Genomic DNA, 21,321 nt, shown 5'->3' on the forward strand with positions numbered 1-21,321 from the left:
TCTCCTCTTCTAGGGTGTATTTATAGGCTTTGGAATGCCTAGAAGCCCTCAAAAATGGCCTTTTCCGAATTTGACTTAACTTGGGCTCAGCAGGGACACGTCCGTGTGAGTCATTCTCTAATTTTACCAAATGGACACGGCCATGTGGTCTGCCCGTGTGAGGAGGTCCAGGCTGTGTTGATTTCATACTTTGGTCTATTTTCTCTGTTTTTGGCCCGTTTCTCGTTCCTTTCGCTCTCTTATGCTCTCCTAAGTATAAAACATGAAATTAAAGCATTAGAAGTATCGAATTCACCAATTCTAATGAGAAATCATCCATAAAATGCATTAAACATGGGGTAAAAATGTATATAATTTACGGTTTATCAGTTATGGAGGGAAAGTGGGAGGGAGTAAAAGTTTTGGGAGGAAAGTGAAGAGGTTTAGGAGTTTGGGGTAATAATGTAAATTATTATAGTTTGATATTCGGTTTATTCGAATTATTCGAGTTATTCGAATTCGAAAGCCAAACTCGACTCGAACTCGAACTCGAAATTCAAAATTTTTTTCGAGTTGAATCAAGCTTTTCTTACCCCTTTTCCTAACTATGCGTTGTTGTGTAAGCCGACGCAACCTAACTAGAGCCTTATCCTTAACATACTCTGGGTAAAAATTCCTCTTGAATTCACTATGGAAATCTTTCCAAGTCTCAATCACAACCTAACCACGTTTTTCATCTGTGGATGTACGTCTCCACCAAAGAAGAGCAAAATCAGTAAGATATTTAGCGATAATATTTACCTTAGTATCATCATACTTGATGCCCATGACACGAAAGTATTGCTCCATCTCCTACAAGAAGTTGTCCACCTCTCTTACGGACCTTGCCCCTTTGAACTTATTCAGTTTGAAAACATCTATCTCTCAGTTTAGTGTTGCACCCAACACTCCTCTACCCACGACGACTCGACACACAACAAGCTCTCCCTCGAGCTCTTCAATTCTTGTGCTCAAAGCCCTTATTGTGGCCATTGTTTCCTCTGCCAAAGCCATCACCATGACCTTAAGAGCATTATCCCTTACTGTTAGCTTATTCGTAGTAGAATTAAGCACCCATTGCATCTCTTTCACATTAGAACCGAGAGACTCTAACACCGTTTCCCTAAGTTACTCTTTCATCAGGTCTAACTTTTTAGTGCGTCCCTTGACTACCTCAAGTGTCTCCTTCATATCCCTCATGGACTCCTCGAGACCACTCATTCTTTCATAGCCAACAGCATGTCCTTCGGTCGACTAGTTTTCTTGGCCCTTCTAAAAGTTTCCATTGGCTCATTTTGCTCGTCTACTCATTTCGTCTTCTCAATCGGTGCCTTCAAAACCTTAACTTTGATACAAATTGTCACGGTCTAAAATTTTAGTCTCGCAATCCATACGACCTTAGGCAATTTCTTGGGTTCAAATCTGCCTAAGTCAGCCTAACTCTCATAAAATGAGAATCCTCAATGGAAATTCTCCAAGGCATCGAATATAAAACGGAAACAAATTCAAAACAAAATAGTAACAAAAGAAGAGAAAATGCCATAAGAAAACAAAAGCATGCCAAGTGTTTAAGTAAATGCTCTCAATAATATTCAATTACTATGGCAGATTACAACTGGGTATCTTGGGGTGATTACAAATAGGGGGAGAAAGACCTCTATTTATAGTTGAGCTCATCCAAAACTAACGGTACATATTGAGTTACATCGACAGTCGAGATTAAAGCCTATCTACAACTGAGATTCTTAAGGAATTAACTCAATCCTTTAAGATTATAAAATCAATCCATATCGGATTACATATCTTCTAAGACTAGTTTCCGTATTTGTCATGGTAGCCCTAAATGTAACAGCCTGATTTTCAATGGTATCGGAAACAGTGGTTTAAGGCCACCAAATCCGACGCATAAGCTTGTAAATGTGGTTTTAGAAAGATTTTTGAATTAGTAATTTGTGTTTTATAAGGATTTATTAGGTCAAGTGGTTTAGAAAATGAGGTATCAAGACCTCAATTCTATAAACCGAGCCATACATATTTTTATAAATATTTATGGAGTTTAATTAAGGTAGTATTAAAGTTTTGTTAGAAAATTTTAACAATTTGATAGTTAATTAATTAAAAAGGACTAAACTGAAAAAGGTGCAAAACTTGTTAATTATAAGAAATAAATGATTAAATGGCTTAATTATTAAAAATGGAGGACTTAAGGAGTAAATATGCCTAAATGGAAGGCATGAGGCGGCAAAAACAAAGAAAAATAATAAAATAATGTAATTTAATGGCAAAATGGTAAATTATTTGAAATTAAATATACAAATTAGAAATTAAAAGGGTTTCTAGGCAATTCTTCTTTAAATTTCTATCCAAAAACACAATTGAAGAGCTCTTAAAGCTTGTTTTCATATTTTAGCTCCATGTGAGTTTAATTCTTACTCTTTTCTTGTAATTTTTATGTTTTTGAGACTTTTACAATTAAGCCCAACTTAATAATACCTTAGTTTTTTATTTTATTGAAAATTTTGAAAGTTTAAATTTATGAGTATTATATTTTAGATGAATAACATGGATTTAGAGATTTAATTTTGTTGTATGATGATTTTATTAAGTGATTTTGTTAAATATTGATTTTAGGATCATATTGTGAAGAATTAAAGAATTAGGGTTTGGTATTAAATTTTTGTTTTATGAAGGGCTGCATGATAGCCTAGAATATTTATATAAATTATTAATTGATAAAAATGATTTAATTTGATAAGATTAATTAGTGAAGGACTAAATTGCAAAAGTTGTGAAAGTTTGGGGTAATTGTGTAAATTAAAAAAATTGAAGGGTATTAATTGTGAAATGAATTAGAACTCAAATATATGCTAATGAATGAGTACTTTTATATTTTAAATCAAGATCCCTTAAATACTCATGAAAAAGAAAAACTAGCGGAATAGTCCTTGAACTACTGCAAATATTACAATTTAACCCAGGTAAGTTCGTACAGTTAAACTTTAATATTTATATTGAATTGATGAATGGTATTATGTATTTATTCTATTGTTGAAAATGAAATATTGTTAAAGTTATAAATTTGAATTGAATATTCGAATTAAATGGAACGAGGGATTTGAGTACATTCGACATTCGGCAAATTGACGGCATTAGAGGAAAATGACAGCAAATTAACAAAGTAAACCGAGGTTCAGCATTTTTTGCAAACTTTTGTCTTTACTTTCCGTTTAGCTCTCACAAGCTTTTGTTTAACTCATATGAGTTTTCGTTCAGCTCTTTTGAACTTTTATTTAACCCTTATGAGTTTCCGTTCAGCTCTTACGAGCTTTCATTCAACACTTATGGGTTTCTGTTTAGCTCTCATGAGCTTCTGTTCAACCTCCGGCTTCTGAAAACGATGTACTCTTATCCGTAAGCCGTTCCTCAATTTGAAATAATTTGGTAAGTGATTATGTAATTGAAATAGAAATACATATTGTTTGTTATTGATATTGATCTAAAATAAGTGTATTCATCGATTGAAGTTGTGATTGGCAAGGAATTTACATTGAATGAATTTATTTAATTGATTTGTTATAATAGGTTCGATAAGATTTATGTTTAACTTATTGAACTTACTAATCTTTCTTAAACTTATTTGTGTTGTTTAATGTCTTTGTAGATTCTCGAAAGATCGAAAGACCGAATCAGCACATCAAGTCACACTATCCAGTTTACTCCGGTAGTTTTTTTTTAAACGTACACTATGGTTTATATGGCATGTATAAGGTTGGTATGGATTTGATTAAAGTTGGTTTGTGTAAATATTATGAATTATATTTTCTTTATAATTACAATCAACTTATATATGTATGTGTGGTATTGTCATGCTTGATATATGTTTGGCGTGGTTAAGTGGTGTATAGTTTATAGGCATGTTGGTGAATGAAATAGTATAGTATATTTGGTATAAGTGTGCAAATATGTGTTTTGATCAATATGGTAAATTTCAAATGCTATAATATATGAGATATTATGACATGTTTAGAGCTTGAGTTGGTTGTATTGAAGGCCTTGTTATGGCCTATGAGTGTGAAATTTGAAGTGTTTAGGTTGAAATCAAAAATGTGTGAGAAATGTGGCCATGAAATGGCCTATTTTCATCCAAATGGCCAGAGACACAAGTGTGTGTCTCAGTCGTATATGACACACGTCCTAACACACAAGCGTGTGGTTTGGACGTGTATCCCTGCATCTATTAAATTGCAAAACAGAATATCCAGGATTTTTTACACGGCCTAGCACATGAGCGTGTGACTTGGCCATGTGACCCCTGCACTTAAATTTTACAAGTCAGTATGCTCACATGGCCTAGCACACGGGCGTGGTCATATGACCCAAGTCAGTAAGCACCCTAATTTGGACGCGGGCTGGGACACGGCCATATGCCCCAACTTCGAATGCCCACACGGCCTGAGACACGGTCGTGTCTCTTGACCGTGTGAGCCACACGGCCTGGCCACATGGGCATGTGTCCCATGCTCCTTTGAAAATTTTTTATGTTTTCTTAAAAATTCTTTGAGTACCCGGCTTATTCTCGACTTATTTCTAATGTGTAATTTGGGCCTCGAAGGCTCATATAAGGGACTTTACGAATGATTTAAGATATGGTTCCTAGACAATATGAAATGATTGTTATTCGATCTGTAAATCCCGGTAATGCTCCGTAATCTTATTCCGGCGATGGATACGGGTTAGGGGTAAGACTTCAAGTAGATGGGTTTCTCCATATGTTCCATGAATCGGGCCAGTTTAAGCGGGTCAAATGAGCCCCATTTCATCAATTGACTTCCATGGGACGCTATTTGTGCATTCGTCACAGGATTTGATCTGCGACCTGTGACACAATATAGTACCTCGGCACATAAGGTATTGTATCTGTTATCTCAGTTTTAGCATCTTTTGTGATAGTGGCTATCAAACCGTCCTTGGCAACCAAAGCAAAACTTGCATATTCTAACTTCTTCTTTAAAGACTATTTCTTGGGCGAGGCTTCTAGCATCTCATCACACTCCTGCTTGATTAATGCTACTTCCGACATATAAGACTCTTGTATTCTCACTAACTCAGCAGCATGATCTCGCCCTATTGACTCCACCTCTGGCACATGCTTGTCTATCTTTTCTTTGTACATGGCCTCAATTTGTAACCCAAGTTTCTCCTTTTTGAAGGCTTCATTCTCAACCTGTAAATGTTCACACTCAAATTTAAAGCTTCCTCTCTCGCAGTTACTACCCTACTCAACTTCTTGAACAATTCAACATTTACAACAAACTTCTTGAATCTCATTTTTAACTTTAACCTCTCTTGGTTCAACTCAACTAAATGCTTATTAGTGAATGTTCACATCTTTATCCGTTGCAAAAAGTAAAAAAAAAAAGACTCCTTCAAGCCCTTATAACTTCTATTGGAACAGTAATAGAACCAACATCTCGTATCTCTTTAGGAATCACGGCTATTGCTCACATCATCACCTTATCAAAATTCAATGGAAAATACATCTCTCCAAGGGAAAAGATGTAACATTTGGGTTATTCTTACTAAGAATACAACCTAACATGTTTTTCCCCTTTTCAGCTCCCCTAACTATATCTGGAACACTAACACAGATGGCGTAAGTAACTTGAGCTGATGTGCTTGCATCATCATTACAAGTTGAATAGCTTGAAGCATGTTGGATATTGTTCACAAGGATATTTTTTGTAGTTATTTTTAGCTTAGCTAAACATAGGTGTCACAAGTTAAGTTTCACTTTTTTTAAGTCCAAAACATTTCAGTAAAAAATACTTCCAAAAACAAAAACATAAAAACTCAAATGTAAATTATACTAGCCTTTTGAACCCAATGCACTACTGTACTTTCTCAACTTAATTTTACTAGTCCAATTACTTTCTCAACTTAATTTTACTAGTCCAAGGCTTATAAACAAATGTCTATCAGTCGTTTTCAAGAAAGTGGAATTTGAGTCTTGAAATATCTCAAATTTTGCAACAGTGCAAACTTCATTGAGGTAATATCCACATTAGATAGACTAACCTATTGCGGAGGTAAAGGCTGATGAAGAGCTGATAGGAACAGCCCCATGCACAACTGGTTGTGAGGCCACAATTGTTAATGGAGGAATACTTCGCAGAGAGTCAACAATAATTGGATCCAAAGTGCTAGGAATTAAAAAACTTAATGAACCAACGGTAAAACTGGGAATCAAAGCAGGCAACAACCCAATAAAGGAGGTAGAAGAGAACGTAGAAGAGAAAGCCCTAGAAGAACTTTCTACCTCCACAAATAAAGAATTTGTACTTTATTTTCTTTCGTTAAGGACAAAAAATTGAAAAACAAAATTGTGTTTTCTTCGCTTGGAAACGGAGAGATCCCAATTCCTTGCGCCTATCCTTTTTCGTTTTTTTCCTATTTTTCAATAGAATTTTTGGGTATATCATATCCGTATCTATTTCATGATTCATTAGAATGGTTACTACCACAGGAAAACAAAGCACCATTACACCAACGACCAATGTATTTAAAGAAAACTGTCCAAGCATTTCAACATCTCTACATTCCTAAAGGTTAATAATGGTCAAACATTTTTACACGAGGCATCCTACGTCCACCAGTAACAGACACCTCTAGATCTGAAAAAAAAAAAAAAAAAAAGCTGACTAGCCTGATCCAGACATGTAGGACATGGCTCGCCGGAATTCTAGAGATTTTAGGGCGGCATCTGGGAAATGTTTTCCATCTGGTACCCATAATCCACCTGCATGAGGCAGTATAATCTGAGGTTGACTGCCCCCTTGGCCTTCTTCCCCAGCTTTAGTAGTTGAGATTTCTTTCTTTTTCTTCACAAATTCAAAGAATTCTGCAACTTGGCGTGCATACCTTCACCAGAGCCAGTTCAGGAATCAGTTAATATCTAAAGGCTAATATGACGAAAAATTAAAGGTCATGTTATCTTACTGTCTCTTTGCTTCAAAATCTCTGCTGAAATCTATGTTGGGCTCACAGTCAAGCACCAAAGCAGGAACCTGTTCATAGAAAAAGATTAACAGTTCAAATGAGGAAAGCAATCTAATCCAAATTCCACACAGAAAGGAAACCATCTTACCTTCTGAATGCTAGAATGCATAAGATTACCCTCTAAAAAGAACACTCGATCTCTGATATCAGGGTGCAAAGAGCTATCCACATGAATGGGTAACTTACTAACAGACAGTACTCCATGATTTCCACTTTCAAAGGGTAAAAGCCAGCTCTCATGCTTTTCATGCAAGTCACGCAGATAATCTAGGCTCACCCCACCCTCTTCTGCTCTTTTTCGCAGCATCATCCTCTTATGGCATGTATCAGGACTTGCCCTTAGATAGATAAAACCATCAGGAATAAGCCCGGCAAGCATGATACAACTGGATCAAACCATGAGTCATAAATGCTGATCTCCATCTCATTCATCCAATTTGCTTCATGAACAGCTCGTACAAACACCTTAATAGTAAAAACGAGATAAAGTTATCAGCCTTGAAACTCTTAGGTCAGCTTTCTTCCTCTTGATTGGAATAAACCAAAGGAGAAAGAGAAAACTGCAAGGATTAAAATCCAATGACTTTGGTCATTGTTGAACAGAAAATTCATAAAAAAAAAAACTTCTAATATTTCGCTTTCCTACATCAAGATAAAAACATAGACTAAAGAAAACTTCTTGAAAAGCAGAACATGACAACACAGAGAAACTCATCATCATATCATAATAACAGACAGGAAAAAAGGTAATAAGAAGAAGAAACTACTCTATGCTTACCATTCTGTCACTGAAAACGCTCCTTTCCATTAACCTGAGCGGCTTAAGACCACCAGATGACTCTCTCTCCTGCATAACCCTTGTAACAAAGACATAATTTTGAAAGGTATAGGCATACCTCTGTGGTTCAGCATAAAACGCATCTAATATATTGAAATGGTCAGGTCCAACATTCTGCCACTTATCAATGGGTTCTGGAACAATCTCAACAAGATCGCGCAGCTCCAGTGTTTCATTAGCTATTCTTTGAAGGAACGTCGTCTTTCCAACACTGATATTTCCTTCAACACAGAATGTTAACCGTTTCTTTGAAGCTGGCTTTGTATCTGAGTTCAAATCCTTCAGTTCTTCATCCACACTCTCCTTAATAAAAGTTGTTATACTCTCGGCATGATTTCTGTGGATAATCCCAACAGAACTTTGTAAATACTCAACCATCTTCTGACTAGCCTTTCCAAAAAACTGCCAAGGAGAAGGTAAAGTTCAATTCAACAAACAATCTAACCAAATAATCATACAAAAAATGGTTTCTTCCATGCCAATAAACAACACAAGTTTTTACAATCAATTAAATAAAAAATTCCGGTCCTCGCGTTTAGGGAGTCAACAACCATTGAACCATTTTAGATACAGATTGAGCTTCATTTAGTTCTCTATCCCTTGCTTTCCAATACACCCATAACTACCATTCACATAAGTAGAAAACATCGATGAATTGTGGAAGCCATGCCTGTGTATTATGATGAAAAAGGAACTGGAAAGTAACGGAAAGGAGTTGGACTCTCATGAAAAAAATGGGGAAAACTCACATCTTAAACACTAAAAACTTCAAACAAATGGACTTTAATGAAACAAAAACCACTATTTAAATCAATTTTCGACATCACCCGCATGAAAAACTAACCAAAACATACACATTAAAACCAGTATAAAATAAAAATAAAAACCGCAACTCCATTTAAACAGTTCGGTACCAAACAAGCTTCCCATAGATAATAGCAGGAAAAAAAGAAAGAGAAAACCTTGTCCTTGTACAACTGCTTGAGCTCAGCAACACCTTGAATCCCATTCTCCACAAGCTTCCTCAAATTCCTAGGTCCAACGCCCGGAATCGTCAACAAATCCGGACTCCCCACCAAAACCCCAGAACCCTTTTGCCTTCTATTCAACCTTATCGGCTTAGCTTCCTCTTCAATTTCATTCAAATCCTTGGAAGTTTCAATTGGACTCAACTGCTCCTCTATCCCACTGGAATGGCACCAAGCCGGCCGGATACCAACTCTCCCAGGCCAAGCCCGTAGAGAGTTTCTTGTATTTAAACGGGGCTGATAGAGATAACTAGCAGTAGTGTAGAATCGGCGGGAAAGAGAGGAAGTTTTGTTGGTAAGAGCGGCGGCGGCGGCGAGAGAAGAGCCACAACCTGGGAGAGTGGCAGTGGGCATTGAGAAAGAAATAGTAGAAGAAGAAGCAGGGGTGGAGAAAGGGAGAGGAAGAGAAAGAGAGAGAGAGAGAAAAGGGAGAGAGGGTTTAAGGGAAGAAGTGGAAAGCAGGGGAGGAGCAGAAGGGGTTCTTATCAGTTTCTGCATCCCTCAAAAGCATTTCACTATCTTTTTGTCTGATGTTAGGGTATCTATTGAATTCGAAAAAATGTAAAACTGAAGAAGATAAGACTAGAGAAAATAGAAAGGAAACCCTCAAAGAGAAGAGGCGGGAAGGAGAGGGAAAGAAAAACCAAGGGTTTTGCTGTTGGTAATGATGGTGCCAGCCAGCTCTTTTTTCCTTTTTGTTAAGAACAGGGTTTTTGAGTGAGTTGGTGGATTTATTTATTATTATTTACCGACATGTTGTCTTGAGAATCGGGAATGGTTGTTTTAGGGTTTTCTTTCTCTTTTTGCTCTGACCTACATACAAACAACATAGGTAGAGATACTCCTTAATCAGCTTAATTATTAAATTATAAAATTGAAAAAAAAACCATTTTTTACGAAGTAAGTGATTCATTTAAATTATCCACATAATATTCATGTGAGTAAGATCTTTAGAATACAAATATTCACATTGGAATCCGCATCCAGCAAATTAGAAAATTATCATTTCAAAGATTAAAAAAAAAATCAAAAGAAAATAAATAAATCTTACAAGCACAAGGAGAAACAGCACCATGTTGAGAGAGGATAAGGGATGCTCTCTACTCTCTATATAACAAGGTCTTGTAAATTGGGATGGGATTAGTCAAACATCTATTGAAGATATGGACCAAGTAAGAGAATTCAATTTACATTATCACATCAGCTGTTAAAGAACACGACGTAAAAGAAATGCTTCACCCTGTTCCCCATTTGCCGACCTTCTCTCCAAACAGCAAGCTGTTAGCTGCCTCAGTAATCTCTCAAGATACGACTGTAAGCACCCTTCCATATCTTGCGTGTTCGGATTTGTTGACAATATCATTGCATTAACTGTGTCTGCCACAAGATCACGTTGCGACTCTTCTAGAAGGTATCCCACACAGGACTCCTGTGGATGTTCATATGCCAGCAAAGCAACACAGTCCTAATTGAAAAACCAACTCATATATTAGCTTTGGGAAGCCTTTTGATCCTACATTCCTTCTTCACATGCACTACGTAGAAATAGATGTTAACCATGTCTAAAAGTACATACGAGAAATGACGAGCTTTTGTAAATCTTAATTTTCTTAAAATATACACAGAAAGGGAAAACAAAATTATATCAGCTCAGATGCATGTCAAAATGAATTAATATAAACTAAAAATAAAAGGAAATTAACAAGCTCGGCACATCCCTAACATAATGTTTGTCATCTCACATATTCAAAATGCAACTCTCAGTATAGACCAAAGGGAAAGTATAAGAAAAAGAATTATCAACCTGCACTAAATCATCAAATCCAGCCAACCGAAAAAATTTTGCCAATTCAATTCTTCCATACTTAACAGCCTCTTCAAGTGCTCCTACCTACACACAGGAAGTATCTCCCAATATATCAGAACCGAGAATTTAGGTTAGAAGTCTCAAGAAGTGAAAAAGACAACAAGGTATATCCAGTAAGATATTTTCCATCAGATTTCAAAACATGATGGATAAGAATTTTTCTGTAATTAGTGTCGTTATTCATACAAAAACTAAAGATGGTAATCACTAGATAAGCTAATATATAGGAAAGAAAATGTACCCGAACAAATTCGATAAATTTTTGGCAGTGCAGCAGAAAGCAAGTAGCAGATTTGTCATCCTGCATTTAGCATGACATAACAGAAAGGTTTGTGTATAAATCCAAAACACTAAAGCTATTTCAAGCATACATGGAATAATGAACAAGGGGACTGCCACAACACTTTCTTCACCACTTACAATTTATGTGCGACAGAAATTTGTAGCTAATTGAACATACATTAGTAGCAAACAATCAGAAGACAAGGAAAATCATAAATGTTGTGACTAATATCCAAGGCAAACCCTAAGGTTTGAGGAGAGCAATCATGAGTTTTAATGTAATTGCTGCTTTGAAAGTAGAATAATATACAATTCTTCCCTCTTTCTCTTCCAAGGATGAAATGACAAGAATATTAGCATATTCTGTTGTATCACTGGCTAACCTGACCCAGTTTAAACATCTCTATCCTAGCCATAATATAGGGACAGAGGAAAAGGGAAAGAAGGAATGACAAGAATTACTGAAGTAAAAGGCAAGAATGCAAGTTAAATTTGATATTTATAAATGCAGGGCACTCCTTGAGTTCCCAATGGCCAAAACAACAATAATGGAACCAGAAAAGAAAGAATCAAGAGGCAAAAAAGGTTAAAATATGCCATTAATCATTGTAAAGTACAAGGACTAACTGCATATTTTAACTGACAAAAAAATATACAAATGCTTTAACAGAACAAAGAAACAAAGTTCTAGAATGACATTAAAGGAGCCACATACAAGTCCCATTCACATGCATTGACAACATAACTTAATCCTCTTATGACAGTTGATATATGTTTTCACAACAGTAGACAAAATCGAATAGTGTACAGACCTGAACAATCTGGGGATACCAATCACGAAGTTTGCTAATTGCTGCATCAATCTCACCATTCCTGATGAGCTTCATTGCAATGAAAACACAATAATCACTAATTTAACCAGAACAGCAGAAGAAAGTGATCAAAGTAAGCATAGTAGATTACAGGTAACAAATATTCAAAAAAGAAAAGATAGTCTTATATATATAACATTGAAGGTGCTAACAGAAGAATAAATATTCATTAGTTGACTCTTGCTACTTCTTTTTCCTTTTTTTGGTGGGGCTTGGAGCAACAAAAAAAGTTTGAGCTCATGAATATGGTATTTACACAATGGGAACACCCATCCTTACAAAACAGTTAGCTTACGCCCAAGTTACTGGAGATTTAAAACTAACAGCAAAATGAGACCCTCGTAACCTAGGAAAAAATGAGTGAAGGATGTGACTACACCAAAGGCAAACTTAACTATTAATGCTCAAAATAACTGGCTTTAGCCAACTTCATTGGCCACATGTCTAAATTTTCTGTTCAATTATTAGAAAAGTTAAGGGAACAACTCCTACAGGAAAAGCATAACTAAATTACAACTATAATACAGCACTGTGAATTGTCAAACAATTACAAACCTGTCGTAGAATCTTTCTCTGATTTAGTGCATATCCGATATCCTGCTCGTCAAAGCCATTTTCTTGAGCTATATAGACAGGGGGGATAGTGCTTTTACTAGCCAAATCAAATGAATTGAGTGTATCTTCATAGCCATAATGTAGCAAGTAAGAGCGAACAAGTCTGTTCAATAATAACAGAAAGGTATATATTAAAATATACACTACGCCATACTAATAATTAAGCTTAATAGGATAAAGAGTAATAAGTTTTCTCAAGTTGACTTTTACACCCACCCAAAGAGAGGCAAATAGCCCCAGCTTAAGGCTCTATAACTAAAAAACTATTTTTTAAGAACTTTAAGCTATGGCCAAAGAGTAAATCCAATTACATATAACTTCTATGCATATACTTTTATTTTCTCTGATTTAACAGTATGACACTTTATCCTCCAAGTGCTAAAAATTTAACTTGTACTCAATATTTTTGGTGCTTCGAACCTTTTTAGAGTCCTCTAAGCTGCGGATGAAGACGAACAGAACTATTTTCAGCGAGCAACAGTGTGTAATTAGTATTTTTGTTGCGGATGCATTTTTCGGAAAAACATTTGTGTCGTAAGATGCACAAAAGTGGAACAACAGCAGATAGCGTTGGTAATTTTATTTATTAGGAATCAATTTTATGATTATCTTATTAGGGAAGTATTAAAGATTGTAATTATGAGTACTTCTTGCTTTCTTTAGGTCTTTCCTTAGTAGGATTACTTCCTTAGTAAGTCTTTAAATTGAAGTATGTAAACGCTATTTAAGAGGTCATTTGACAAGTGAATGATAAATATATATATCGAACTAAACAATTACAAGATTTAAGATTCTCTCTAACGAGTCTAAGGTCTAAAATTCCCTTCAACAAGTTCCACTTGTTCATTGGTCATTTGCGATATAGAAATAGAAATTAGGGAAAGAGCCCTGCTAAGATTAATGGTTTGCCTGTGAATCCTGTGACAAGATCCACCAGTCGGGACCGTAACAATTTTCATCATCGTGTAGCCCACAAGCTTCTGTTTTATAGAATTATTACATTATAAAACCAGTACCTCAAATTTAAAGCTGTCACACTTCTTTAACCACAAACATAAAAGCATGCAATAGTAATCAGACAAGCATGAGGCAGAAAATACTTTTAGCAGCAAAAGAAAAACTTACCCATAACTAATATTTGGTGGAAGAGATATCTTTTCAATAGTCATCTGCCGCTTCAACCTCTCTTGAGCTTCATATTCCTGATGCAAGGCATCAAACATATAAATTTGAAAATAAAAAATAAATAAAATAAGAAAAACAAACAAAACAACCTTAAGAAATCCCTTAAGGTGACAGACGGAGAGGACCAAGATATACTAAAATCCAAGTTACCATACATTCATAAAAAATAAAGCATGCTGCAAAATAAGGAAGCATAACTTGCCTTCAAATCAAAAGCAAATTTCTTTTGCCCAAAGTTGACATGAACCCTGCACATTTTGAAATAAGAATGTCATACAAATAATCATGGTTAAAAACACTATGACAATATCTATTTGCATTGTGATGAACTTTGAAATGATATGAGCCAATGGACAAGAAAAATTAAACAAGCAGATAAGATGCATCATAACTGCATTTTAGGAGTTCATAACAATCAAGGAACCGGTAGCCCATGATCAAAATGGACAATCTACTAGCAGAAATTGAACAAGAAGAGTGCATTTAATTTTTAGAACTAACATAATTATGACAGATTATTTTCAACATTTAAAGATAAAAATCATAAACATGTACTTCTAGCACAATACCATGAAATTGCCCCTTCATGATATTCCTAATTATAACATTCCCCGCCCTCAAAATATATATATCTAACATTCCCCAAGTTCTGAAAATATACATGTCTCTCACGGACATCACATCTGGTAGCAATCAACTTCTTAATATTTAGTAGGTATCAAGGGGAGTCCACATTATAGAAAACTTCAAATGGAATTACCTGTATGCAGGGCTTGTAGCAATTTACACTATCAATTCATATTCCAACCATCTTTTCTGGGGCTTAGTAAATCCAACCCAATGGCTACCAGATCAAGGAAATATCTGGTATATTGATGTATCAAAAGAAAATGCACTACTGGTCCAAGGATACAGCTTCAAACAAGATGAGCAAACAAGTATCAAGCAATTGCTCGATTTCAGTTTGACAATTTATTTTCGGGCTCAACCAACATTCAAGCTCAATTTGAGGTCTGGAATTTTTATTTCCACTTAATGCCATATAGTTTGTAACTCACTATTGTACCCCCACTATCAAGAAATAAGTTTGTACAATCTCCAGCAAGAAACTAGCTACATTCATGTATCTAAAAAGAATCAATTATCTACTCCCAACCTAAGAGGAAGTTTAAGCTAAATTTAACCCTCAAAATAGCTTTACTAGACCATGGACAATGCCAGAAATAGAAGTGCAATGACTAGCACATTACCACTCATTTATTGAAAGAAACCTCAATGTGTCAAGAAGCAAAATAGCAACACGGTCAATTAACTAAACGAGAGGAAAGAAGAGAATAAAATGATATCTCCATTATTCTTATTCCACACTCAAAACAAATATGGGTGTCTTATCACGACATATAAAAGAGAATTCATATAAGTAAACTAAACAGAAGGTATGCATACTCCTCATTTTGGCTGTGAACTGCAATTGTAGGAAATAAGCGACCCTTCATTTCCTTTTCCTTGCAAACTGTTCCAACTAACACCCCATTTTTACTGGCATCAACATAATGAGCTTAGAAAATCATGAGAATCTTCAGGAATGAATATACCTTAAAATTCAAGCAAATAGAAGCCCAATGACAATTGTATCTTACGTGAAAAAGAATTCCTGTGAAGCATAGTTAGTGCCACCCCCAACAGTATCTCCTGTTGTATATGTTGGACCAAAAGCATCTCCCTTTCCTTGTCCGCGATATAGCAATCCATCATCCCCATGATACCCACAACTGTTTACTTCCCATCTGCCATAGTCAAGAAGAATACTTTGATATTACATATAAGAAGTGAAGACAAATATTTTTTTCCTTAGTTTCAGAAAATTGACAAACCCAATCAAGAACACCTACACAAAAGCTGTCTTAATAAATTTCTTTCTCTGTTAAAAAACCTTTTGTTGATGACAGGGTCAAAAAATAGAATCTAAAACTGTAAAAAGGTATTTATAAAGACAAAGCTCATTCTCTCTTTGTTCCTACCCAAACATTCTCAAGCAATAAAAAGACATCCTCTCGCCTAAGAGGCGTTTACTCTTCCTTCCTCATTTCTCTCGATATCCTGAACCTCTCTTCAAAACCAGACAAAAATGCAACTTAACTGAATTAACAACAGAAAAGCCTCCATACAAGATCATTTCTTTTTCTTCCTGCAGTAAATTGCAGCACTTCCACGTCAAATAATTTATGTTTTCCTTTTTTCCATACAATTAACATATGTTCACTTACTAAGAGCTTCATCCTATCTTCCTTCTCTTTCTTTCCCTCTTTTTCCACACTCAGAAAACACCCGTTGAAACAAAAAGGAAAGAAACAAGAGAGTACCCAGGATTAAATGTTTTTCTTCCATTCTCAAGCAATACACAATCATACATACGGCGAAACTACAAACACAAACACACACACACAGTATAATTTTTTTAACGTTTTTTCTATGTTACACAGTAATAAATACAAATATAAAGTAGTAAAAACATTTTCTTGTCCCACATTTGTTCGCTTTTCCAACAACTAATCAGACATTAATTTAAAAAATAAATAAAAATAGTAAAACTATAAAGCAGCAGTAAAAGAAAACAAAATATCACTCTATCCTATTCCTTGCTTTTCCTCTCCCCTACTGCGTCATAACTCATAATCAACGAATTTGATCCCCTACCCCCCTTTTTCTCTTCTTCTTCTTTCAACAACTAAAAGAAAACGGTTTAAAACAACAACAGAACTCTTAACTTTGAACTATAATAATCACGAACACTTCAATTAAAACTCCTTCCTATCAACAACATTATTCAGTATAAAAAACGTAGCTTACCCGGGCTGCCTCCGCATCTTGAAGCCTTCATTGGTGAATCCAATGGCAATTTGTCCCTTAGCCCCAGCGTCCTTCACATAAATCTCGAAGTAATAAAGCAGACGCTTCACTGGAGCCGGCTTATTAGCTTGAACCACACCGACGTCGTGACCATGTAGGTTAACAGTCGTATACTTCACCGACAACTTATCAGGCGCCACCACCAGGAACCCTCCCGAGCTATTGATCGTGTTGAGCTCTTTCGGAGCCTCCTCCTCATCCTCCTCCATCTCCGTCGGAGCCGCAGAGGAGCGTAGCCGAGATAGCTCCAAGAAGTATAAGCCTAGATCTCGGTTTATGCCATCAAGTCTGCTGCTCTTCCCGTTGTTGCTTTGGCCATTGTTTGTATTACTGGAGTTCATTTCTATGGAAACCCAACCAAGGAAACCTAAATTTATTTTCAAGCAATCATCTGATTTTGAGCTGTTCCTTTTTCGTTCCTTTTTTTCTAAACGAGACTTAATTGAAAAGAAGACTTTCAGATGGAAATGGATTTTATTTCCTTCGATTCTACTTTGGGGAGAGAACTGACGAAGAAGCAACCAAAACTTTGGTGAAATTCCAAAATGGCCTCTTTTAACTTCATTTTACTGTCGCTACAGGTATCATGGCCGGATTCAGCCCAACCAAAATTCTATTCCCGTTTGTTAGGTTGAACTCGAAATATACCCGTTTGTTAAGTTTGATGGCTTGGATTCAAAAAATGAATTTAAAAATATTAAAATTTGAATTTAGCTTCCGCTAGTATTAATTTTTTTATATATTTTTATAAAAAAATATTAAAAATAAACATTTTTAAAGAATTAAAAATAAATTTAAAATATATATACTTAAATAATAATAAAATAGATACAACTTAATAAGTAAATGTCTTTAATATAGTAACAAAATTAACAATAAAACAAGAGTTATACAACAAAATAGTAACAACATAATAGTGAAATTGTAACAAAATTGTGAAAAAAATGAAAATAGCAAAACAACAAAAGAAACTACGAGCTTGGGCCAAAAAAGTCTTACCTATGGCCCAACCTATTTTTTAAACGGATCTTATTTTTTTGCCCAAATTCATTTTTCAGACTTATCTTTTTACCTAAACCCTCCCACTTTTCGGGCGAGCCCATGAGCAAGTCTAACTGCCGCTAACCAAGTTTATATATAATGAATTAACCCAATATTGTTAAATATGTGATAAATGTCCCTATTTGAGTTCATATATTTTTATCTTCAACATTTTTTTTTAATTTTAAAATACCACATCAATCAATTTATTCGGTTAATAATTATATTTGAATTTTAAAATCTGAGATTAAATTCCTAAAAATAAAATAAAATTTCAAATTTATGAAAATAATAAAAACTTATAACATATTTTAATATTTTTATAAACAAATATTATTGTAAAATTTAAATATCTATATTTATAATTTATTTCTATAATTTATAATCTTCTTATAATCTATAACTTATATAATATACATACTTGGAAAAACTTTTGGAGTGATAGAATGTTTTTTACTATTTATTATTGACTTATTAATAAAATAGCCTACAATGAAAAAAAAACCAATTAACTTATCAAGAAAAATTAATACCCAATTGAACCTTTAAAGATAATTAATTAACCAAGTATTTTTGTTAATGTTGACCAAGTTTAATTGTTAATTTTGTTGGCGTAGGTCAATCAAACGATACTATATAACTTTGGTTGAATTTTCTAAAAATGTCGAAATTAAAAAAATTACTAGATTAGGCTATTTTTGTAAAAATTACGGGACTAGGTTGATTTTACGAAAATGTTTCTAGTTGGAAGTATTTTTCATGTCCATTTTTTTAAGGTTAGGGTTTAGTTTTTTTTAAAAGTATGGTTAGGAAATACTTACTCTTAGAACCTAGGATAAGGGTTTAGTCTAATCCTAATATCCTGATTAAGACTATGAATCGCGCATACTAGCAGTGACTCCGAACACTCACCAATCATGATTCTGCTTACTAGCCGAAAGCTCAAATAAGTTTTTCCTTGCTTTTAGACTTGCTCAAAGTGACTCTTGATTGATCCGATACTTTACACACATAACAAACACATTCCAAACTCATTAAAAACAGCCTTAAACACAACCAAAGAGCAAGGAAAACACAAATCAAGTCTCTCATTTCTCACTACCGAAAAATAGCTAATTTTGCCGGAATTGAAGTTTCAACATCCTAATCTCGTTTCTAATCCTCAATTTCAATTTCAAACACCCTAATTATCATTTAATCTCAGCTCTAAACCACTAATTTTACCTAAATCCATAATTCTAAAATTTTCGAAAAATTAAAGCTCTCAATAACATGTAAAAGATGGAAAATGTTTGATTTTTAAAAATTCGGTAAGGACCTATCAAATTGAGATGGAATACATTCTAATTAGGTTAGAATGAACCAAAAATCACTTTGAAAACACAAGTTTACTCAAGATTTCGAGATTTGTCATTTTTTAATCCAATATTGCTTTAAAAACATTAAGTCTAAATAAATCTTCATACAATCGTTTAAAACTGAATTTGAATTAACAATACTCTTTATTTAATCCTAAAAAGTCAGAATATTACCTCAATTCGTTGAAAACAACAATCTACAACTCTAATTCGGGATTTGAACACAAAAGAACAATGACAAAATTAATGAAGAAAACATGGTTTTCCTTTTATATTGAGGGTTATTTTGGTGTTTGGGAGGTTAATAAATGAAAAATGGATAACTCTCTGATTGTGGTTTTGAGAAAATTTTGAATGGGTTTTGGTTTAAGAGAGAATTAGACTTGAATGACTCAAAGTAAAAACTAATTTCCAAAAATTGGGCAATTTTCACTTTTGGTCGCTCCCTATTTTTCTCATTTTCCAATTAGGTCCTAACTCAATTAAAACACACTATTTTCAAATTAAACCTCATAATTAAGTTTCGTTTAGATTAATTAATAAAATAAAAGCTGATTATTTTATTTTAATACTTTAATTAATTATTTATGACCTTAATTTCAGTATCCATCTCAAACTCTCGATTTAATAACCCGATTTTTAGTATGTGACATCAATAATAAAAGTTCCAGCAACATCTAGTAATGCATCCTCCCCTTCAACTAGTAGGAATGAATTTATCAATCTTTCAAGCACATCTTTTGTGATGCTTATCAGATACACAAAGGTTTAGTCCACTGGTTGCAAAGACACATAATATGCTTAAAAATTTTCCAACTCAAGTTTTCTACAAGTAGATGGATGAATCAAATTAACACTAGCTCTTAAATCAAAAAGTGCTCTTCCTACATGCATTCCTCCTATTATGTGACATTGAAAAACTAACCAGGTCTTTTGACTTAGAAGGGATCCTACGAGAAACTAAGGCACTACACTCCTCACTAATGATAATCTCCCTATTTAAGAAAGCTTCTTTTTTTCCTCAAACATTATCTTTCAAAATAATTTTTTATACTAAGACATTGTTTTAAACACTTCAAATAGAGGTGCATTAATTATGAAGCATTTGAAAACTTCTAATAATTTAAGAAATTTTGACTTTCACATTTCTTAACCGAAAAAGGTGGTTAAGGGTTTTCTAATGGCTCACCTATTAGTTTAGGCTTAATATAATTTTTATCACCATACTCAGACTTTAGTGGTGGCTTGATTTTGCTCTAACTATTGTTTACTTCTATAGGTTTAAATTTGTCTAAAGGCTCGACTTTACTCGTTTCTTCTTTAGCTTCATTTCCAAGTTCCTTAGAATTCTCTAAGTTCTTTCCAAATCTAAGAGTGATGAGTTTAGCTTGCTCTACTTCTCCTTTGTTATTGTTATTGGTATTACAAAGAAAACTCCTATGGGTCTAATAGATAATGCTAGGTTTATTAAAGGTAATAAAGTCCTTATATTGTTGAAAAACGCATTAGGTGTACTGCGAAATTTAAAGGTTTTTTATTAAATCCAAGATCATCTCGATTATTGAATGATAAATCTTAAATGATTTTGTACATTGTTACAGGCCATTTTGCCCGAGGCCCGTTAACCCAAAATAACCCAACTAGCCTAACCCAAATTTTACAGCCCAAATTCGGGGCCCAAATCCCCAAAAGTCAGGCTAGGGTTTCAGAAAAGAAACCCTAGCGCCGCAGCTTTCTGCCTCTAGCTCCGCCGTTCACCTGCTTTCTGCCACGTCCCATCGCCACCTGCAAGCGCGCAAAGAAATAGACAACAGAGAGAGCAGCAAATTTTTTTCTTTTATAAAAACCAAACAAATGTAATATCAAGGGGGGGTTCCGATCTTTGTAAGAAAAAAGGGCATTAATCCTATCTCCCTGAGGTTACAGCGGAGCAGATCAAAGATATAATCCTATCTCCCTAAGTTACAGTGGAGCGGATTAAAATCACAGATCTTATCTCTCTGAAGTTACAGTAGAGTAGATCGCATCAGGTCTTATCTCCTTGAGGTTACAGTGGAGCAGATTGAAGCCATAGATCTTATCTCCCTAAGGTTACAGTGGAGCTGGTTAAAGAAGCAGATCTTGCCTTCCTGCGTTAACAGCGAAGCAGATCGAAAACAAGCTTTGCCTTCATTGGTTACAGTGGAGCTGGTTGAAGATAGCAGATCTTGCCTTCCTACGTTAACAGCGAAGCAGATCGAAAACAAAGCCT

At 34.7% G+C, this 21,321-nt stretch overlaps 1 protein-coding gene and 1 non-coding gene across 2 annotated transcripts; both read right to left on the minus strand.

Moving 5' to 3' along the window:
* Positions 1-6,556: 6,556 nt before the first annotated feature.
* LOC107889349 (uncharacterized) lies at positions 6,557-9,679 on the minus strand. Its single transcript, XR_005901150.1, has 5 exons — positions 8,875-9,679; positions 7,853-8,314; positions 7,163-7,539; positions 7,015-7,082; positions 6,557-6,936 (listed from the first exon to the last, which is right to left on the minus strand). It is a non-coding gene; the product is annotated as an uncharacterized protein (transcript).
* A 243-nt stretch (positions 9,680-9,922) lies between these two features.
* On the minus strand, positions 9,923-17,337 carry LOC107889350 (ran-binding protein M homolog). Its single transcript, XM_016813736.2, has 10 exons — positions 16,612-17,337; positions 15,402-15,548; positions 15,208-15,300; positions 13,964-14,009; positions 13,702-13,778; positions 12,517-12,679; positions 11,902-11,970; positions 11,049-11,108; positions 10,745-10,831; positions 9,923-10,405 (listed from the first exon to the last, which is right to left on the minus strand). The coding sequence occupies exons 1-10, from the start codon at positions 17,010-17,012 to the stop codon at positions 10,148-10,150; spliced, it is 1,401 nt and encodes a 466-aa protein (XP_016669225.1). The 5' UTR covers positions 17,013-17,337; the 3' UTR covers positions 9,923-10,147.
* Between the last annotated feature and the right edge of the window lie 3,984 nt (positions 17,338-21,321).

This window comes from Gossypium hirsutum, chromosome A09, assembly GCF_007990345.1.
Source record: "Gossypium hirsutum isolate 1008001.06 chromosome A09, Gossypium_hirsutum_v2.1, whole genome shotgun sequence".
Classification (NCBI taxonomy): domain Eukaryota; kingdom Viridiplantae; phylum Streptophyta; class Magnoliopsida; order Malvales; family Malvaceae; genus Gossypium; species Gossypium hirsutum.

Excerpts from the sequence above, each read along its gene's own strand:
- LOC107889350 (XM_016813736.2), bottom strand. The coding sequence starts at position 17,012 with ATGAACTCCAGTAATACAAACAATGGCCAAAGCAACAACGGGAAGAGC. Across the intron at positions 13,779-13,963 it reads AATTTGCTTTTGATTTGAAG|GAATATGAAGCTCAAGAGAG; the intron begins GCAAGTTATGCT and ends GCCTTGCATCAG. Across the intron at positions 10,832-11,048 it reads AATTTATCGAATTTGTTCGG|GTAGGAGCACTTGAAGAGGC; the intron begins GTACATTTTCTT and ends TCCTGTGTGTAG.